The sequence below is a fragment of the Psammomys obesus genome, unplaced genomic scaffold, assembly GCF_907164565.1.
Source record: "Psammomys obesus unplaced genomic scaffold, mPsaObe1.curated_primary_1811, whole genome shotgun sequence".
NCBI lineage: Eukaryota > Metazoa > Chordata > Mammalia > Rodentia > Muridae > Psammomys > Psammomys obesus.
Genome location: NW_026586816.1, coordinates 4,330,853 through 4,348,724, shown reverse-complemented (window position 1 = coordinate 4,348,724; position 17,872 = coordinate 4,330,853). Strand labels below are relative to the sequence as shown.

At 45.3% G+C, this 17,872-nt stretch overlaps 1 protein-coding gene across 1 annotated transcript in view; it reads left to right on the top strand.

Annotated features, from left to right (window-relative positions):
* The window catches only part of Cfap61 (cilia and flagella associated protein 61), a 256,849-nt gene that overhangs the window by 10,853 nt on the left and 228,124 nt on the right, over window positions 1-17,872 (top strand). Inside the window, exons 3-6 of the mRNA XM_055602635.1 lie at window positions 3,553-3,703; window positions 6,413-6,489; window positions 7,242-7,309; window positions 7,523-7,649. Coding sequence (XP_055458610.1) covers window positions 3,553-3,703; window positions 6,413-6,489; window positions 7,242-7,309; window positions 7,523-7,649 — 423 coding nt within the window. The remainder of the gene's footprint in view (window positions 1-3,552; window positions 3,704-6,412; window positions 6,490-7,241; window positions 7,310-7,522; window positions 7,650-17,872) is intronic.

The following is a 17,872-nucleotide window of genomic DNA, read 5'->3' as shown; positions in this document are numbered from 1 at the left end:
GCAGACTAAGGGCAGGGACTGCAGCTCCCATGTTGAGAGCAGACATCACACAGTGGCCAGGGTGGACAGAGCCTTGCCCTGCCCTCCCACCTGTGATGAATTCAAGGGAACACTGAGGTCTCTCGATCACTTATTTAAACAAAGCAGAAAGGATGCTACCTCACCAAGATTCCCACTAAGTGCTCTTGAAATGAGTCTCACCTGCCTTTGGAAAGTTTAAGCCAGTGGAACAAACAAGACATTTGTTACTCCAAAGAAAGGAGTTCTGGTTTCCATTGCTGGGCAGTATCTTTGAGCTTTACTGAAGTTTGTGTGAGGTACACACACACACACACACACACACACACACAGTATATTCATGTGTCACGCATATACACAAACTTGCTCCTTATATGTATCTAAGGTTCCTATCGCTTGAATTTGGATTATTATAAAGAACAGCTAAAAATCCATCTTTTAAAAGCAGGCCCTTTCTTTCTGCCATTTTCCTCCCCACTCCACTCTCATCCCAGAATGGTTTTTATCTGCCCTCTTCACACCCTCCCCCTTTGATCCCAGAACGGTTTTTATCTGCCCCTCCAAGGGCACAATGACTAAGGGGCAATAACAAATGAAAATTATGTCCACAAAAGAATAATGCTACAGAAGTCGCTTTTTATTATGGCAGCTATTTAGAAATTACAGTGCATTTTCCCCCATTGAAACAAAGTTGTTCCTGGCTGGCTTCCCAGGCCAACCCACAAAAGCTTATTTAATCCATAATGTCTGTGCAGTATGGTACCGTGTTAATTGTGCTATAGAGCCCAACCACCACCCTGAGGTTCCCATGGATAAATGCGTTTCAAGTTAAAATTGAGATTCCAGGAACACATTGTCCCTTGCTTCCCAGGGGTGACAGCAGCTTCCTGTCCTCACTTCTTGCCCACCTCTTCCTTCCCAGCACTACTGTGATCATCATATCCGATATTTGTGCAGCATCTGGTGTGATGTGTTTTCTCATACAAACTAGAGAAATGGTTCTCAGCCATAGGTTATGGCCTAGGGCCGGAGAGTCCTGAGAGAGAGAGACAAAGTCTTTGTTGAGTTGAGAAGTTCTGGGCCTGCATTTCTTGTCAGTGGATCCCCTGTGTGGATACTATATTCTAGAAATCTACAGGACCTGTCTTTCATTAGACTTGGATTATGTAGGGTTTTTGGACCACGTTTGTCCTTTCTCCATGGCTGAGAAGGAAGATCTGTGTTACTGTTTTTATTTTCCCAAGATTGGGGGGTGGGGTAGAAGATGTGGGTACTGGGATTGACATCCTAATTACAGTGTTTCCTAAACATGTCCATAAACATAATGGATTCCAGAGAGATTTTTGCCTCATACACATACATGCAGTTTTAGTTTTAAATGTGTGGTCCTTGTTTTTATAGTTATTTCCTATTGATAGGAGAGGAGACTCCTTTCACATGATGTATATTTCCTCCTAAAATATTCTTATTAAAGCCCAACGTGAATTGATGAAGAGAAAATTATAAAGGTAATGTATAGGATGTATGTGTGTATGTAAAAGAATGCTGTTTGATGAATTGTTTCAAATGATTTGAGATCAAAAGGAAAAACCAGAGCTACATACAGTACGGACTCCCACTTAAATTTATTTTTCTTTTCTTTTTTTAAATTTATTTATGTGTGTGAGTGTTTTTCCTGCATGTATGTATGTGTACCTTGGATATCAGAAAGTGGCATTGGATCCTCTGGAACTGGAGTGACGACGGTTGTAAATGACTTTGTGGGCTGAAAATGGATCCTGGGTCCTCTGCAAAAGCGACAAGTGCCCTAACTGCTGAACCATCCCTCCAGCCCCTGCATTTACATTTTAAAAACGTACAAAGTACATATTCTAATGTAAAACTACCCTCAACAAAGAGAAGTTTGAGCTAGGTGCCTTGAGGCAAGAAGGTGGTGAGTTTGGGGTCAACCTGGGCTAAATAATGAGAATTTACTTCTGACAAAGGCAGTCAAGGTAGGGGAAGGAGACTGTTGACAGTCATCAGTCATGTGTGGGATATAGTAACTCCTGACACATGATTCTGAAGGATTCTTTAATTTCATTCAGCTAAGCAAGTGGAAATTGCTTTTCAATTAATACCAAATGCTCTTCCTATGACAAGCTGTATACTGACTCTAAGTCATAACTTTTGCCTTCTTGCTGTGCCACAAGACTGGCAGGTAGGCAGAATAGTTGAAGTAGTCCCCTGGGACAGCCAACCACTGTAGGAGCTGGAAGGCTTCTACTTCTCATACTGTGACTGATTAAAGTGCCAGGAAACCTTAGCCGCCACAAGACCCCTCTGTGTCTCTATCTCTGCAACTGTATCAGGCGATGCTGCCTGTGATGGCTGGTCTTGGTTGTCAAGTGGGCACACCAGGGCAGAAGGACCCTCAGCTGAGGAACAGCCGCCATCACCTTGGCCTGGGGGCGTGGCTATGGGTATTCTATTGATTTCTAACTGATAGAGGCGGGCACACCACACTGAGCGGTGCCATGCACAGGTGGGACCTGGGCTGAGAAATGTAGCTTGGGGCTGGAGAGATCGTCCATCGCTCAAGAGCGCTTGTTCTTCCAGAGGACCCAGTTCAGTTCCCAGCCATCTCCAGCATATTCAACACCTCTAGGTTCCACATGAGCACACACATTAAAAAATAATAATAATAAAATAAATCTTTAAAAGAAGGTAGCTGAGGGGCTAGAGATATAACTTGATGATAGAGTACTTGCCTAGCACTGGTGAAACTTTGGGTTCAAAGTTCGATCCCTAGGCAGAGAAAGCAGGGGAGGGGGACAGCAGAAGGAGAGAAGAGGGTCCACCCTCAAGCATAGGTGAGTGCTGCACGTGAGCCTGGGATCATGCTAGTAAGCGCCATTTCTCTGTGGTTTCTTCTTCGGGTTCCTACCCTGGCTTCCCACAGAGATAGTCTGTGACCTAGAAGTCACAAACAAACAAACCCTTCTCTCCCCCAGTTGCTTCTGGTCCTGGGGTTTAGCAAGCAATAGAAAGCAAACTGGTGACCACAGGTGCTCAGATTTTCTGTGAACTCATTCTTGGGAACCTGGGCTGAGGGTTTAGAACATCTGTGTAAGAATGCAGCTTTGCCACCATGAGCAGGAGACCAGCCCATTTCAGTTTGCCCGGTACTTTGCAGGCTTTCAGCATGAAGTCTTCTGTCTAGAGTATTACCTCAGTCTCAAGCGAAGGACAGGTGGCCACTGCAGCTGAGTGAGTGCATGTCAGCACAGTGGTCTTGCTACCTTGGAGTCGGTAGAGAAAAAGAAGGGTCTTCTGCCTAGTGTGTGAAGGCAGGAAGGTTTCACAGCACTTCTGGTGAAATGTAATTTTAAATAACAGCTTGATTGATAGCTTCATATGCCCTGAAGAAGCACGCTCAGACTTTTAGCGGCGCCATTCTCACCACTTCAGGTGTAATCAGCAGCAGGTCCGAAGCTCCGGTAGCCTGAGGAAGATTAGCCTCTCTTCACGTGTGCCTCTTCACTGTCTTCACAGAGAGAAGGCAAACCTCGCTGTTACCCTCTGCAATGACAAGGAGGAGATCATGGCCAGCGCCATCTTTGTGGACTATCCCAACTGGAATGTTGCCAAGCAGGAGGACTGGCTGTCTGTGTTCCGGGAACTTGACAGCGAGATCCCATGCACAGTAAGAAAGCACATTCCTACTGTGGAAGGGAGGGCCTGCTTTCACACCAGTGTCATTTCAGTTTCTGGGGAGAGAAATCCCACACTCATGCAGAAAACATCCTAACAGGTAAAAACAAAGTGATAGAATGCTGGAGCCCAGGAGGCCAGAGCATATAGGATGGGAATATGTTGGCCCCATCAGCCATCTGCCCCCAAGGCTCACCACATGCTCTTAAATTAACAAGAGCTGCAAGCAAGGAATTCATGTGTCAGGATCCCACTGTTGTCTGTGTGTCCTGGTGTGAGGTTTGTAGTTTACTAGGAAGGCCTCTGTCACCTAGGCAGGTGCCCTAGAAATGACAACAGAGCTTCAGACTTAGTCATATTCTGTGACATTTAAGATGCCCTGGTAGAGTATGGCACCTTTGATTTCAGGAAGCCATTATGGATTTTGAAGTTAGCTAGTCTAAACGGGGATGTGCTGTAAATATAAAATATAAACTAGAATTAAAAAAGTACTTAGTACAAAAAAATGAAGTATGTCATTAGTGATTTTTTTATATTAAAAATATATTTTTTATATTATATAGTGAGTAACTGGCCAGCCATATTTCTGTCACAAGACATTGTCTCAAAGTAAATTCATAATCAATTACAGTAATTTTCATACTATGTGTTAATTATATAATGAACATATTAGGTTAAGAAAATGTTTGAAGTCAACATGCTTACTCGTCCTTATCTTGTATGTGTGTGTGTGCTTATGACTATGGCGTGTCCGTGCAGGCACATTACACGTGTGAATGTGGATGCATATATGCTGTGGCATGTCTGTGGAGGTCAGGCCAACCTCAGGTGTCAGTCCTTGCCTCCCCCTTATTTGTGCTGGGCTCTCATTTTGTTGTTTTTCTGCTGCACATGCCAAGCCAGCTGGGCTTCAAGTTCTCAGGAATTTGCCTTTCTCCTCCTCCCACATTCCTGTAGGAATGCCAGAAGTCTAGGCAGGCTTGACTTGCATGTCTGGCTTTTCTATAGGGTTTGGGTGATTTGAACTCAGATCTTGCACAGCAGGCCCTTTTACGTACTGAGAAATCTCCCCAGCCTCAACTCTCTTCTTTTTCAATGTACTTGCCAGAAAACGAGGAATTACGTTTGGGGTTGCATTTGTAAGTAACATTATTTTTTGCTGAGCAGCACTGATTATGCCTTAATTCATCCTCAGTGTATTTTCTATCCCGTTAACATTTGCAACCGAAGTAATGGTTTTTGTCTTAAAGATGTTTAAAGCGTAAATCCTAAATTTTCTGGATAAGTCAAGCCAGGAGTAAGCCATGTACTGCAAGACCAGCCCTGTTCACTGCAAAGCAGATGCTGAGAAAGGTTATGGGATTAAAGCACTAGTGCACAGAAGTGCTCAGAGCCCTATTGTCTATTGTTATCCGGACGTTGGAGTGTGTACTTTTGGGGAATTTTCAAGGCCACAGGTCACACTCAATTCTTCTCTTGCCAGTTTCTGCTGAGTGCCTCCAGTCACACTCTGTTGCCCAGAAGTGGAGCCAGCACAGGGCTGTGTAGCTGTTAACCCCAGGCTACCCAGAAAACTACAGTCAGTGCTCTTCACCTTCAGGGTCCACAGCCATGGATCCATCTGACAAGGAAAAGTGTTTTTAAAAATTGTGCGTGTACTGAACACATCAAGAGCTTTTCCTTGCTATTCCAAACCACACGGTAGAACACCCCCTGAAGTCACACTTGAATGCTGTTAAACACAATAAGTAATGCACATTAGAGACATATGCCAGCTGTACACAGACACTACACCATTTGATACTGGGGCCGAGTTAAGCATACATTGATCTTGGTATCTACAGAGGTCCTGGAACCAGCATCTGAAACTGATCCGGAGGAAGGAGCAGCTTTGCTAAGAAATGGAGAAGCACAGGGTTCCCATTTTCCCAATAGAAATGCAAGACCTTCCCTCACCAGTCAGCTACATGTGTGTTATTTCTAGAATGCCCATGAGCACAGGGACCAAGAGATGGCAGTAAGGGAGTGTTGTAAGAGATGGCAGTAAGAAGGCAGTAAGGGACCTACTACTGTTTAGGTCAGTTAATCCACAAAACTTAGAGGATGAAGCTCTTTTAAAACTTGGCTGCTGAAAGCCTTGTGAGAATCTTGTTTCTCTTGAGTTTTTTTAACTCCCAGGTTTTCTGGATCCCAGGAGTAATGATTTGATTTGGACTCCGGGAATGTTGAACAAGAAAAAGCCTTTGGATTCCTAATGCAGCATCTGCCTTCCATTCTTCAATTTCATAGGAGAATCTTTCCCTTGTGTCCCATGAATACAGCAGCAGCTGCTGGCTCAGGAGCCCCAGGGAAAGGGTGATTGTTTTTCGCTCGGCATAGACACCCCCAAAGGCAAGACTATGGAGTCCATAATCGATTTCACTCCCCTGCAGGCTCTTCTATCCACAGTTCATCCATGAGGGCAGGAGCAGGGGCTGGGCACTCTAGACTCATAATGCTCGTTTCCTTCAGTAATCCTGTGCACATCAGACAGAAGGTGCTTCGTGAAGTGAGGAGAACACTTAAACTGTTACCTGGGTGTCACATCACCTTGATGTAAGCTGTCACCAACAAGAGCTGTCCAGCTCTTCCCTTGCGACTGCTCTGAGCCCTGCTCTGTCGGGGTCCAGCCTTTCACTCAAGCTCTTTTTTTCTGCCGCAGCCTCTGAACACGCTGTTTCTGCACTTTTTCGTGACTGTAGACGAGTATGCCACAGGCTGCCTCAAAGAGATCATTCGGTGAGTGGAGGGTCATGAAAGATGCCTTTGGAGATATTTCTCAACCGGTATGAAGTTTTCTGGAGCATTTAATTTGCTTACAGTTTATCCTAATATTAATCCTCCTACTTTTAAAGCAGCAGTATTTCTGAATGAAAATAATCTGATTTTTTAAACTTTGGTCTCTATCGAGCCCCCATTTTTAAACTGCCACCATCTGAGGCCAGGAGGTAGTGCAGCAATGTAAAGAAATGGATTGGGATGGTCAGGAAAGAGTCAAGCCTCACAAACTTGCATGTTTTCAAGAGGAGATTTCCTTCATCTTATTAGAAGTTTGTATTGACGCGATAGCCTGCAGAAGCGTCCGGAATAACAGGGTGTGTGGAAAGATGATGAGCAAGGCCACGAGTCGTGGCGATGCATCTCTGACAGCTTGTGCAGACCTCGGTCGGGGTGGGGGTTGGTGGCTCGGCTTTTAAGTCACTTTGTAATGTCACACCAGACCATCCAGATGCCAGGTCAAAGGTTAATGTCAGCAGAAATCTGGTGTGCTGCTTGGGCATCGTGCCTTTTATTCTTTCAACCTCCACCAGACAGACAGACAAGAGAGGAGCTCTTTGGAATTGAAGGAGAAATAGCCTAGGAGATGCTCTGGCTTTGGCAGGCAGGGAGCAACTGAGCCCAAGTGATTTTCCAGACCTCTCGTTTTCTCAGGGGTAGAGAATGTGATTGCTTTGTTGTTAACCCTGTCCCTCTCTGTCTTTCCTCCCCAGGACTGTGTTCAAGGCGGTACCAGAACTGTACTTCATATTCCTGATAGTGCCGACATACGTGAGCCTCGGTAAGGTCCACAGCAGCCGGGTGTCCCCAGGAGCAGGCAGGGACTTAGGATGCAAGTAGCAAGCTTGGGGGTGGGAGCGAAGGCTGGTCGCCAGGCGTGTCAGGTGTGTACTTGCTTAAGACCAGTACTCAGATGGAATGGGACCACATTTTGTTCTGAAGTCCCAAAGTTTTCCCTTGATTAAACCAGGGCGTCTTTGTTTCTGCGGTTTAGGCTCAACTCTGATAACTGTATTTGACCAAGTGGGGAACATGCCATGTCTGTCCTACACCGATGACTTTGCAGTGCACATCTGTCGCAGGGAGGACCACTACCCTCAGCTACATATTCGCAGAGCCAGGTACAGTTGGCACAATGCCTGTGTGAGGTAGACCTCGTGGGATGGTCACTTTTACGAGAGACTTTTTAAGGGTCCTTAATCAGTTAATTAAAGTTTTATGATACGCATAACATTCATGTGGAGATTCTTAGAGTCTCCCTGGATAGCATAATCAGTAAGACTATCCATTTGGTTCCGTGTGGCTGCAGAGTCTTTAAGCATTTACTGCTAGGGAGTTATAAATTGCAATTTTTAAAACTGCAATGAATAAGAAAACTTTCAAATAAAGCGAACTTGAAAATGAATCTGCCTATTTAGTTTTCCTACTGAATCCCACCTGTGTTCTGATACGTGCTGCTGCTGCTGTCTCCAAGAGGAGCTTTGCAGTTGCAGCCTTTACCATCAGTATCCCCGTGGCATTCCTAAGTGTAGCAGTTTAAGGGTATAGCTGTGGCAAAGCATGTTTTCCAAGAGAGCCCTGTACCATCTTTCATCCCGCCTCCTCCCCACAGTAGGACATTACCAGTCCTCTCATCAGCGGGCGGGCTGTGTGTGCCCTCTGTGTGACTCCGGGAAGCTGTGTATGCTTTTCCCAGCACATCTTGATAGAAGGGTTCGCTAAATCTTGGAAGCTTCCGCCTGGTTCTCCTGGGAAGCTTGCTCTGAAGGAAGTCAGCTGTGTGTCAGGAGGTCTTCCACCCTGAGAGAGCTGTGACGGGGAGGCCTCATGTTGGTGTGACCCATTGTAGACAGCCAGTAGGGAGGAGTGAGGGTGGCCCTGCAGGTGTAGATGGGCAGTGAGACGAGCCTCAAAGAGAGGAGAACAAAAACTTGTTTCAGATCGGCCTCGTCAACCTGGATCAGACTTCAGGGAGTCTGATGCCAGGTGTTTTATTGCCAGTATATTTAAATACAGTATAATTTGGAAAAAAAAAAAGTTTCCTGGTGTAACATAATCCCCAGTGCACGAGGAAGTGTGATTGCATCAAAGCTGAACTCAGTACATATCATTTCTTCCGAGAAGATAGGTCCTGGGGACAGGCTGCTTGTGTGAGCATAAGGGAGGATCTGGGCTGGTTTCAGTCACACGGACAGCACCGGGTGTGGCAGGGCTTCATGCGCTGTGTACTTGTGCGCCGTCCAAGCTCATCACTACACTCTGAAGATCATGCGCTTTCTTATGTGTTATCATACCTCCATGAAAAAAATAAAAGAAATAAAGGCTTCACAGACAAGGTGACTTCTTGGGTTTAGTCTGGGGAGATGAATCAGAATTCAACCCAAGGGGCAGAGTGGGCAAAGGCGTGGAGGCAGGCAGAGCCTTGAACGGCCATCACCAGGTGACAGGCAGGTGTGGCTGCCCTTCCAGACCTGGGTGGGAGCAGGGCAGCTTCCTGGGCAGGGGCAAACTTAGCTGTTCAGGAAGTTACATTCTTTAAAGAAATTTTATTTGATAACATATTCATAGATTGGTAGTTTTTTTATGGGAAATTTTCATAAATAAAAATTTTAGGATATTTTACGAAATTTAATAGTTATAAACCTGTATTTTAATTTTACTTTAAAATCTCTCAGTTTGTCTCTATTTTTACTATCTATTTGAAGAATAGGTTCTCTTAGTAAATGAATCATATTCTCAGATCACAAAACCATTAGGAATTAAAATCATTTATAGCTAGGTACATAAGCAAGTACTGCAGTCAATCAAAATACTTCCACAAACAACAACAAAACACACTGACAGGCAGAGTGATCGCTTGTGTGTGTAAGGTCCTGCAAAGAACAATTAAACCACTCAAATAGTTTTGGAGAAAAAAAAAATTACTTCTGAGTCTGGTGTGTTGGCCGGTGCCTGCACTCCCAGCACTTGGGAAGCGGAAGCAAGAAGACCCTGAGCTAAAGCCCATCTTGGGTTACATGGGGAGACCCCATCTCAAAAAACAAATATACTGGGGGTGATGTGGGGTGGGGTGGGGTGGGGTGAGGTGGGGTGGGGTGGGGTGAGGTGGGATGCGGTGGGGTGAAGTAGGGTGGAGTGGGGAGGGGAGGGGTGGAGTAGGGTAGGGTGGGCTGGGGTGGGGTGAGGTAAGGTGGGATGGGGTGGGGTTAGGTAGGATGGGTTGGGTTGGGGTGGGGTGAGGTGGGGTGGGATGGGGTGGGGTTAGGTAGGGTGGGTTGGGTTGGGGTGGGGTGAGGTGGAGTGGGGTGGGGTGGGGGTGCAGGTACTGGAGAAATGGCTCGGCAGTCAAGAACACTTGTCCCTCTTGCGTAGGACCCAGGTTTAGTGCACGACATACACATGGCTGCTCACAACTGTAACTCTCGTTCAGGGAAGTCAGTGCCTGTCTCTGGCTGATGTGGGCACTGTATGCATTGGGATCACATGCTCTGCTAATTATGCACTGAATGCAGCAGCTCGCCCTACTTAGCGTGAGCATGTGGGCAGCCAGTGGTTGCATACAGCAGTGAATTGCCAGTGTTCTGATGGCCACCCTCTCACATTCCTGTAAGCAACCCCAGTGAAAGTCACTGTGTCACCAATTTTAAGAAAGCAGAAGGTAGAAGGTGGGCTTCATGGGGAAGAGGAAGACAACCAGCAGGAGTAGGAGGGGGATGAGAGAAAGTAATAAGGGGCAAATAGGGTCAAAGTGCATCATATACAGGTATGAAAACATCATTCCCGGTTCCATTCCATACATAACTTATGATAATAAAGCCATTAAAAAATGAATCTTGTTCTTCCTGACAGCTTCCTGTCCCAAGATGGCCTGCTGCTGTGTGGCTATAATTCATTTGGTTGTTAGTTACTTATGGAAATGGTAATGGCTGGTTTTGACTGTCACCTTGATGGTTCTGATAAGACCCTCCCTGTAACTGTGAGGGAGTTTCCAGAGCAGATTAACTGAGGTGAAGATGTCCTGAGTGAGGGCAGCCTGTCCTCTACTCTGGAGGCTCAGGTGGAATAAAATGAAAAAGAGCGGGAAGCCAGAGAGCTAGTGCAGGTGTTGTCCCTGCTTCCTGACTGTGTGTTCCCATCAGCTCATCACAGCCTCCCCACCAAGACACACCTTCGCCCCTGCGAGCCAGGACAGTTTGCCCATCTTAAGCTGGTTTTCTCAGGTATTTCTTACAATGATAGGACACACTAACACAAAAATTTAGTTTTTCTATACAACAGCTACTGTGGGGAAAATATTAATCATGCCATTCAATAAGATAGGAACCTAAAAGATGAATTTGGGGGTGGGGATAAGAAATACTAAGACTTAAAAATAGTTAACAAATTGCTCAATCAATGATCTGTTTCTTTTACATTTTAGTAAGATGATTCTTCTGGGAACTTATTCCCTGGCACCCTATCTGCTGTTCAGGACATAAGTAACAGGAGAAAAGACAGAAGATGTGCTCACTCCAGTGCCTGGCTCCTTGGAAGCATTTCCTTCCTGTCCTAGTTACTTTTCTGTGCTGTGATCAGGGAGGAGGAGCTTCTTCTGGCTCTCAGCCCATCATGAGGGAGAAGCAGGGCTTGAGGCTGCGGTCCCACCATGAAGTTCATCTTCGGAAGGGAACCATGAATGGCTGTGGCTGCTTGGCTCTTTCTAGAATTTAACAATCCAGGATCCCAGTCAGGGAATGATGCCACCCACAGTGGACAGGTCTTCCTGCCTCAGTAAACATCATCAAAATGATCCTCCCTCACTGTGCCCAGAGACTAACCTGATCTGGATAATCCCTTACGGCTGTGCCCAGAGACTTGGCTCTTAGGAGGCTCCATCCTGTCAAGCTGACAATACTAATTTTTATTTACAGCAATTGATAGTTCTGACTCGGCCTTCATTTCTCCTTCACCTTTTCTCTTCTCACCCCTTCCCTTCTCCTCTCTTAAGACTTAGTAAGATAGGCTGTGGCCTTCCAGTGGGCAGGGCCACAAAGCTAAAGATGAACCTCTGGGTAACAACCCAATGTCATGATCATATAGCCTTTGCTGGCTAACTGTTCCATTTACTCACACCACAGAAAACCCAAAAGGAACAAATCCCAAAAAGGATGTCTCAGTTTGAAAAGATACGGAGAGGAGAGGCTATTTATGTTAAGATAAGGAGGGCACAGTAGTGAACTCAGGTACATTGGAAGTGTGATAATCCAAAATGAACAGATAAGAGTTTTAGTACTTGTGGGTCTAAAATCACCCACATCTTAAAACTTGTGTGGACTCTACCTTCTCAAAAGTGCTGGAAACACAGACATCATGGGATAAGCATGGCTGCATTCCTCTTAGGCTGCCACATCACTCCTTTCCCTCAGGTTTGACATCTGTTTCGTCAGTAGCTACTTGCATGGATAATTAATGGTGATGAACACAATTCTTAAGACACTGAACCAGGGAAGGGTTTAGGGATGTAATTATCCCTCAGCTATTTAACTAGCAACATATTCAGAACCAAATGAATTAGCACCATAATCCTTTCTCCTGTTTCTTTCATTTAACCACGTGGAAAACCATGCCACAGTCTGCCCTTCTACTCAGACACTAATTAACGAAGTTACTCTTCCCTGTCTTTCATTATGTCTGAAACAAAGCATAGCAGCTACTGGACACACCTTTAAAAACTACAGTGTGCTTAATTAATCTTTGGTATGGGTGCGAGATGTTCACGGCTTAGAAACGACTGGCATGGTTCGGGCCTGGGTAGGAGGGGCGAGTTTCCAAGTCCTGTGGGTGTAGGGATGACTGAGCCAGGAGGAGAGCTATGCACTGTCTGTAGTATGTGATATAGCTGGAGTTCCCTGCACGGCATCCTGCCTGCTTGCAGATGACAACAGTTAATCATTTTGGCTCAGTCATTGGTTTTTAAATGGATGAAGATTTTCTTTGTTAGAAGGGAAGAAAACAGGAGCTCCAGAAATGTTTAAGGAGATGGAAATGCTGATTGTTACAGCCATAGTCTTGTATCAAATCATCAAACATACCTCACAAGGATGTACAATTATGCATTAATAAAAAACTTAAAAATTTAACCATTAAAAGGCTAAAAGAAAATATTTAAAACAAAGTGTTTTTAGAAACACCTGCCTTTCTCAAGGCCAGCCTGGTCCACAAATCAAGTTCTATGACAGCCAGGACTGTTACACAGAAACCCTGCCTCCAAAAACCAACCAACCAACCAACCATTCAACCAAACACAACCAAAACAAACAAACAAAACTCCCAAACAACAAAAAAAAAAAATCTCCCTTTCATTTCTTGAGGCAGTTACTTTTTAATATACACAATTCTGAATCTATTTTTATTTATCTATGTGCATGGTGTATGTCCGTGCACCGCATCTGTACCTGGTACCAGAAGGAGGCATTGGAGCCGCTGGAGCTGGACACGGACAGTCATGAGCAGCAGTGTGGGTGCTGGGAATTGCACCCAGGTCCTCTGGAAAAGCAGCCAGTGCTCTTAAACACTGAGACATCCCTCCAGTCCCGGAAGTTAATTTTATGAGCTATCTGAAAGTCTGGTGCTTTTTTCCAATTTGACTTCTAAGTTGTTTTGAGCTATAAGTTATAAAGATCCAGACACACTTTAAAAGGAGATGTAGAAGAATTACAGCACTTATTTGGGGACTTTCTTGTACCCTGGGAAATCTGCCACCAAAAAACCCCTGCCAGACATGTGGTTTGGTGGACAGTCCCTTCAGGAGCAGTAGGTTGGCCTTGCCAAGGTCAACACTATCCCAGCAGTATGGGTGATGTGGACTAACCCGGCCGGCTCCATGCTTTGCAGTCTTTCTAATCACGTAGAAAGTCTGGGCTTAAAATCCCCATAACTTTGAAAATCACATTTTCCAATAATCAGAAGCTAAACGACTCCAACCATCCATTTTTAAGTTCTCGATTTAATTTTCATAAAGACCACTAGAGGGCACAAGAGATCTTGGAAAGAGAAAGGTGCTTCATTTTTGAAAAGTGGATGCAAAGAAAAATCTAGTTGGCGACAACTTATGCTGCCCTGTTCTAGGTTGAGAGAGTGCTCTTGATCAAGGCATGCTTTGAGAAAGCAAACTGTATTCTTTAGAACTAAAGTGGATTCTCTCTTTTTTTTTCAAATACACTACAATAAAATGTATTTGTGACATTTTAAGTGACAACTTTTTTTAGTAGTATTTTTTAAGTCTGATTGGAGACTGCTATGGAAAGTGCTTTGAGGCCAGCAGAGGAGTTTGGGCCAGTGTTCCGGGCATGCAGCATTCTGCCTCTGCGCTGTCCTCACCGTGCTGGGGTGATCTTTCCCATTGAGGATTTGCACAGTGGCTTTGCTAGCAGCATGTGATACACACATCTCTCTGACTCACAGGAAGCCAGCCTGTGCTTTTCCTTTAGGATGGTACTCACACAGAGCAGGCAGGATGTTGCATCGACGAAGCAGTGTGAGAAGCTGTTACTGAGAGGCTCGACCAGGGTGCTAGGAAGAGTCCTGGGGTCTGGGGCACCGCCATGTGCCTCTGGCTAAGTGACACTGTGAAGGATGAATAAGTTTGTCTTTTCCTCTCTCCACCTCCCAGAAATCCAGTTAGACACCACATAGGCCATTTTTAGTTTTGTCATGCCCTAAGTTTAGAGGATACGCAACGTGCCAAGTGAGCTTATCTTTGCCAGCCTATTGGTTTTAAGGCTTGAATTCAGCTCCATTTTTGTTTGGCATGGTCTTCAGGGTCTGATGGACCTTTAGTGCCCAAGAAAACAAGTCTCTATGTGTTGGACCTTTTGTTCTCCTAAGAAGTGAAAATATTTTATAGTTGACAGCACTGACATGCACATGGCTGCTCCCCCCAGGCCACATTCTGAATGAACATATAAAGGAATGCCACTTTCCAGGGAACGGTGTTTCTTTTGTCCTGTGTGCTGATGGAGTGTGTAACCGCAGAGTAGTCCTCACCACGGGGACACAGTACACCCTGCAAATGGCAGGATGTGCCCAGTAAGCATGCCACCCTTGTGCTCGGATGGCTTATCCTCCCGTCTGACCCCAGTAGGTGGTGTCCACAGCTTCAGAGAGCTGGCTCTTGGGCGTTTTACTTCATGGATGTTTCTCCTTGGCTGAGGTGTTCTTTCTGTGAGGCTGGCCTTTGTCATATGCCATTTGAGACTTCGAGGCTGATGTCATCCATTATCATTAGCGCTTGGAGTGATGCAAGATCTTAAATTATCCATTACCCCAAGGAACGCATTTAGTACGTTGAGCAAGTTCCTCTCTATCCGTTTTCGAGAAGGGCTTAAGGGACAGTGCTCAGAACTTCAAGGTTTGGATGTTTACTTTTTTGTTTTTTTCCAGGAGAGTTGGTATTAATGTCTGACTTTGGACAGCTTCGTTAATGGGCAGTGGAAGGTTAATGGCTAGGCTTAGGGCTCTCTGTCTCTCCAGATCTTTATTCCTGATTTTAATAATGAATATTATTTTTTTTAGTTTAAGATTTTGAATATGTTTCTTCATTGTATGAAACATTTACAAATACACACACACGCACACTCAGGAAAATTGGGGGCCACAACTTTACTAAGTACACATTTAAATATTGTATATAATGATTGTATCTATGTACATTAATGTACTTAGCATTACCATCTCAAACTACTTTTTCTATTTTATTTTGTTTCGTTTTGTCTCACTATGTAGCCGTGGCTGGCCTGAAACTTGCTATGTAGACCAGGCTAGCTTTGAACTCATAGAGATCCGCCTGCCTCCCCCACACTTCAACCCTGTGTTGGGGTTAAAGTTATGCCCCACCATACCCAGCCACAGACTGGGTAAAAAAATCTCATTTGTTCTTTGAAAATTCTGTTTATTTTGATCATATCATCCTCATCCTACAATTTCTCACAAATCCTCCCAACTTACACAACTTGTATTCTCATTCTCTCTCTGTCTCTCTGTGTCTCTGTATCTGTCTCTGTCTCTCTCTCAACCTATTTGGTCTAGTTTGTGTTGCCTGGCTACACCTGGGTGTGGGACCTTCCCTGAGTGTCACTCACTGAAGAAAACTGACACTCCCACTCCCAGGAGCCACTGAGTGTAGATAGCTCCTTAGCTGGGGGTGGGGCTTCATGCCCACTCCCCTCCTCCGTGTTGGGATTTTCGCCTGGCAGTGTCTGTGCAGGTCTCTCGCCTACTCGCGAAGTCCTCCTGAGCTGATATGTACTTCTGCCTTGTGTCTGGAAAATGCTGCTCCTATGAAGTCACTTAACTACTTTTGGCTTCCAATATTTCTTCCTTCTTTCACATAGATCCCTGAGCCTCGGATGGGAGAGATGTAACACAGACATTCCACTTGGGGCTGAGCATTCTGCTGTCTGTCAGTAGTTCTCTGTATAGAGAGAACTTCATTTGTTATGAATTTCTGTTAATTGCCATCCACTACACAAAGCTTCTCTGACAAGGGCTGAGCTCTGCTCACTGTTTTCAAGTTCTAATTTAGACTCTGGGTTTAGGCTCCTGGCCTAGTGTAATGTTTTATATTCATCGTATAAATAAAATTGAGTTTGGACTTTCTTATATGATTGCTGTCTTGATCCTCCTGTCTCAGTTGGTGCCCTATTGCTGTGAAGATACAACATGACCATGGCAACTCTTATAAAAGAACGTGTTTAACTGGGGCCTTGCTTGTAGTTTTGGAGGCTTAGTCCATTATCGTCACGGCAAGGAGCATGGTGGCGGGCATGGCAGGCCTGTTGCTGGAGAGTCACTGAGAGCCACATCCCGATCCACAGGCAGAGACAGCAGCACTGAGCATGCTGTGAGCTTTTCGAAACTTCCAAGCCCACCCCAGTGACATACCTACTCCAACAAGGCCACACCCCCAGTCCTTCTCAAATGGACTAAGCATTCAGATATGTGAGCCTGTGGGTGCCATTTTTATTCAAACCACCATACCACTTACGCATGACGACACTGGCAGCCATAACCCTCTCACTTAGCCTTCTGCAGCTGTCTGCTGAGAAGCCTGCACAGGACTTCACTCAGCCAAGGCTTAGTTTTCTCATTTACAGAAGAAGTGGGGCAAAGATACTGGGAGCATGCAATGAGGTGGCTAAGCAAGAGGGTTGCCCGTGTAGGCCTGTAGGTTCAGGTTTTCAGAGGCACCCACTGGGATTAGTAATCTCAGAGCTATCAGTGAGGCACGTGGGAAGGTCAGCAACAAGTCAGCACCTGGACCTTATTGCCTGTCACTGCTGTACCACAGTTGAGAGCTGCCCTCGAATTTTGTGCTCCCAAGACGTATTCCTTGGTTGTTAAGATGCTACATCTTGCTCAAAATAAATCTATATGATAACTAGACACTATATAGCCAGCAATGACCCCAGTGTTGAGTGGTTTTTTTTGGAAGAGAAGCTGGAAGGAAGTGTTAATGAAGGGAAGATGGTACAGGTAACCTTGAAAGATGCTGGACTTTGGAAAAGGCAAGTGGATTGGAGCCCTGAATAGAAATAGAGGCAAAAAGCATGATGACAGGAAGGTTTTCTAACTTAGAGAACAGGCCATATATCAGCTCAAACATGGCTGAGACGGCAGAGGTGGACAATATGGAGGCAAGGGCCCTTGTACTTATCCAGAAACAGTGAGGATCTTGGAAGCATTTTTAAGAACTTGTTATGAATTATGGCGCTGAGGAAAGCAGAGCTGTAAGGTCACTGGTGGTAGATGGAGCAGCAGTGGTCACACCTGCCAGTAGGATGCCAGGGCAGGGCCGCAGGTGGCACGGGGCAGGGGCCAGAAGGGTGAGCCAGCTGTCCAGCTCACGCTTTGGGTGCCATACTAGTTTTTTTCTTTTCTCTCTCTCTCTTTTTTAGTCTTTTCAAAAGAGCACCTCATAAGCCTTTGATGGATTTATGGTGGTGCTTTACTGCAGCTGGCCACAGATGACCACTGATAATTCTCAAAGTGATCCTATCCACACAGAAATATGTGGGCAAGTGTCAAGGGCAGCACCTGAAGTGCAGTCATACTCTAAACGCACAGCTGCCGTTTGCTTTTGGATCCCTGCTTGAGCCTCATGTCTGGGATCCTGCTGATGCTCTGGCATGAGGGAATGATTGCCAGTAGCAATGACATCAGAGCAAGGGTGTAGTAAAAAGATTTTGGCTGCCTAGGGAGGAACCTCTGCCTTTTAGCCTTTCAGAGTGTTGACAGTTAACAACAGCTTGGATAACCTATGTGTGTGTGTGTGTGTGTGTGTGTGTGTGTGTGTGTGTGTGTGTGT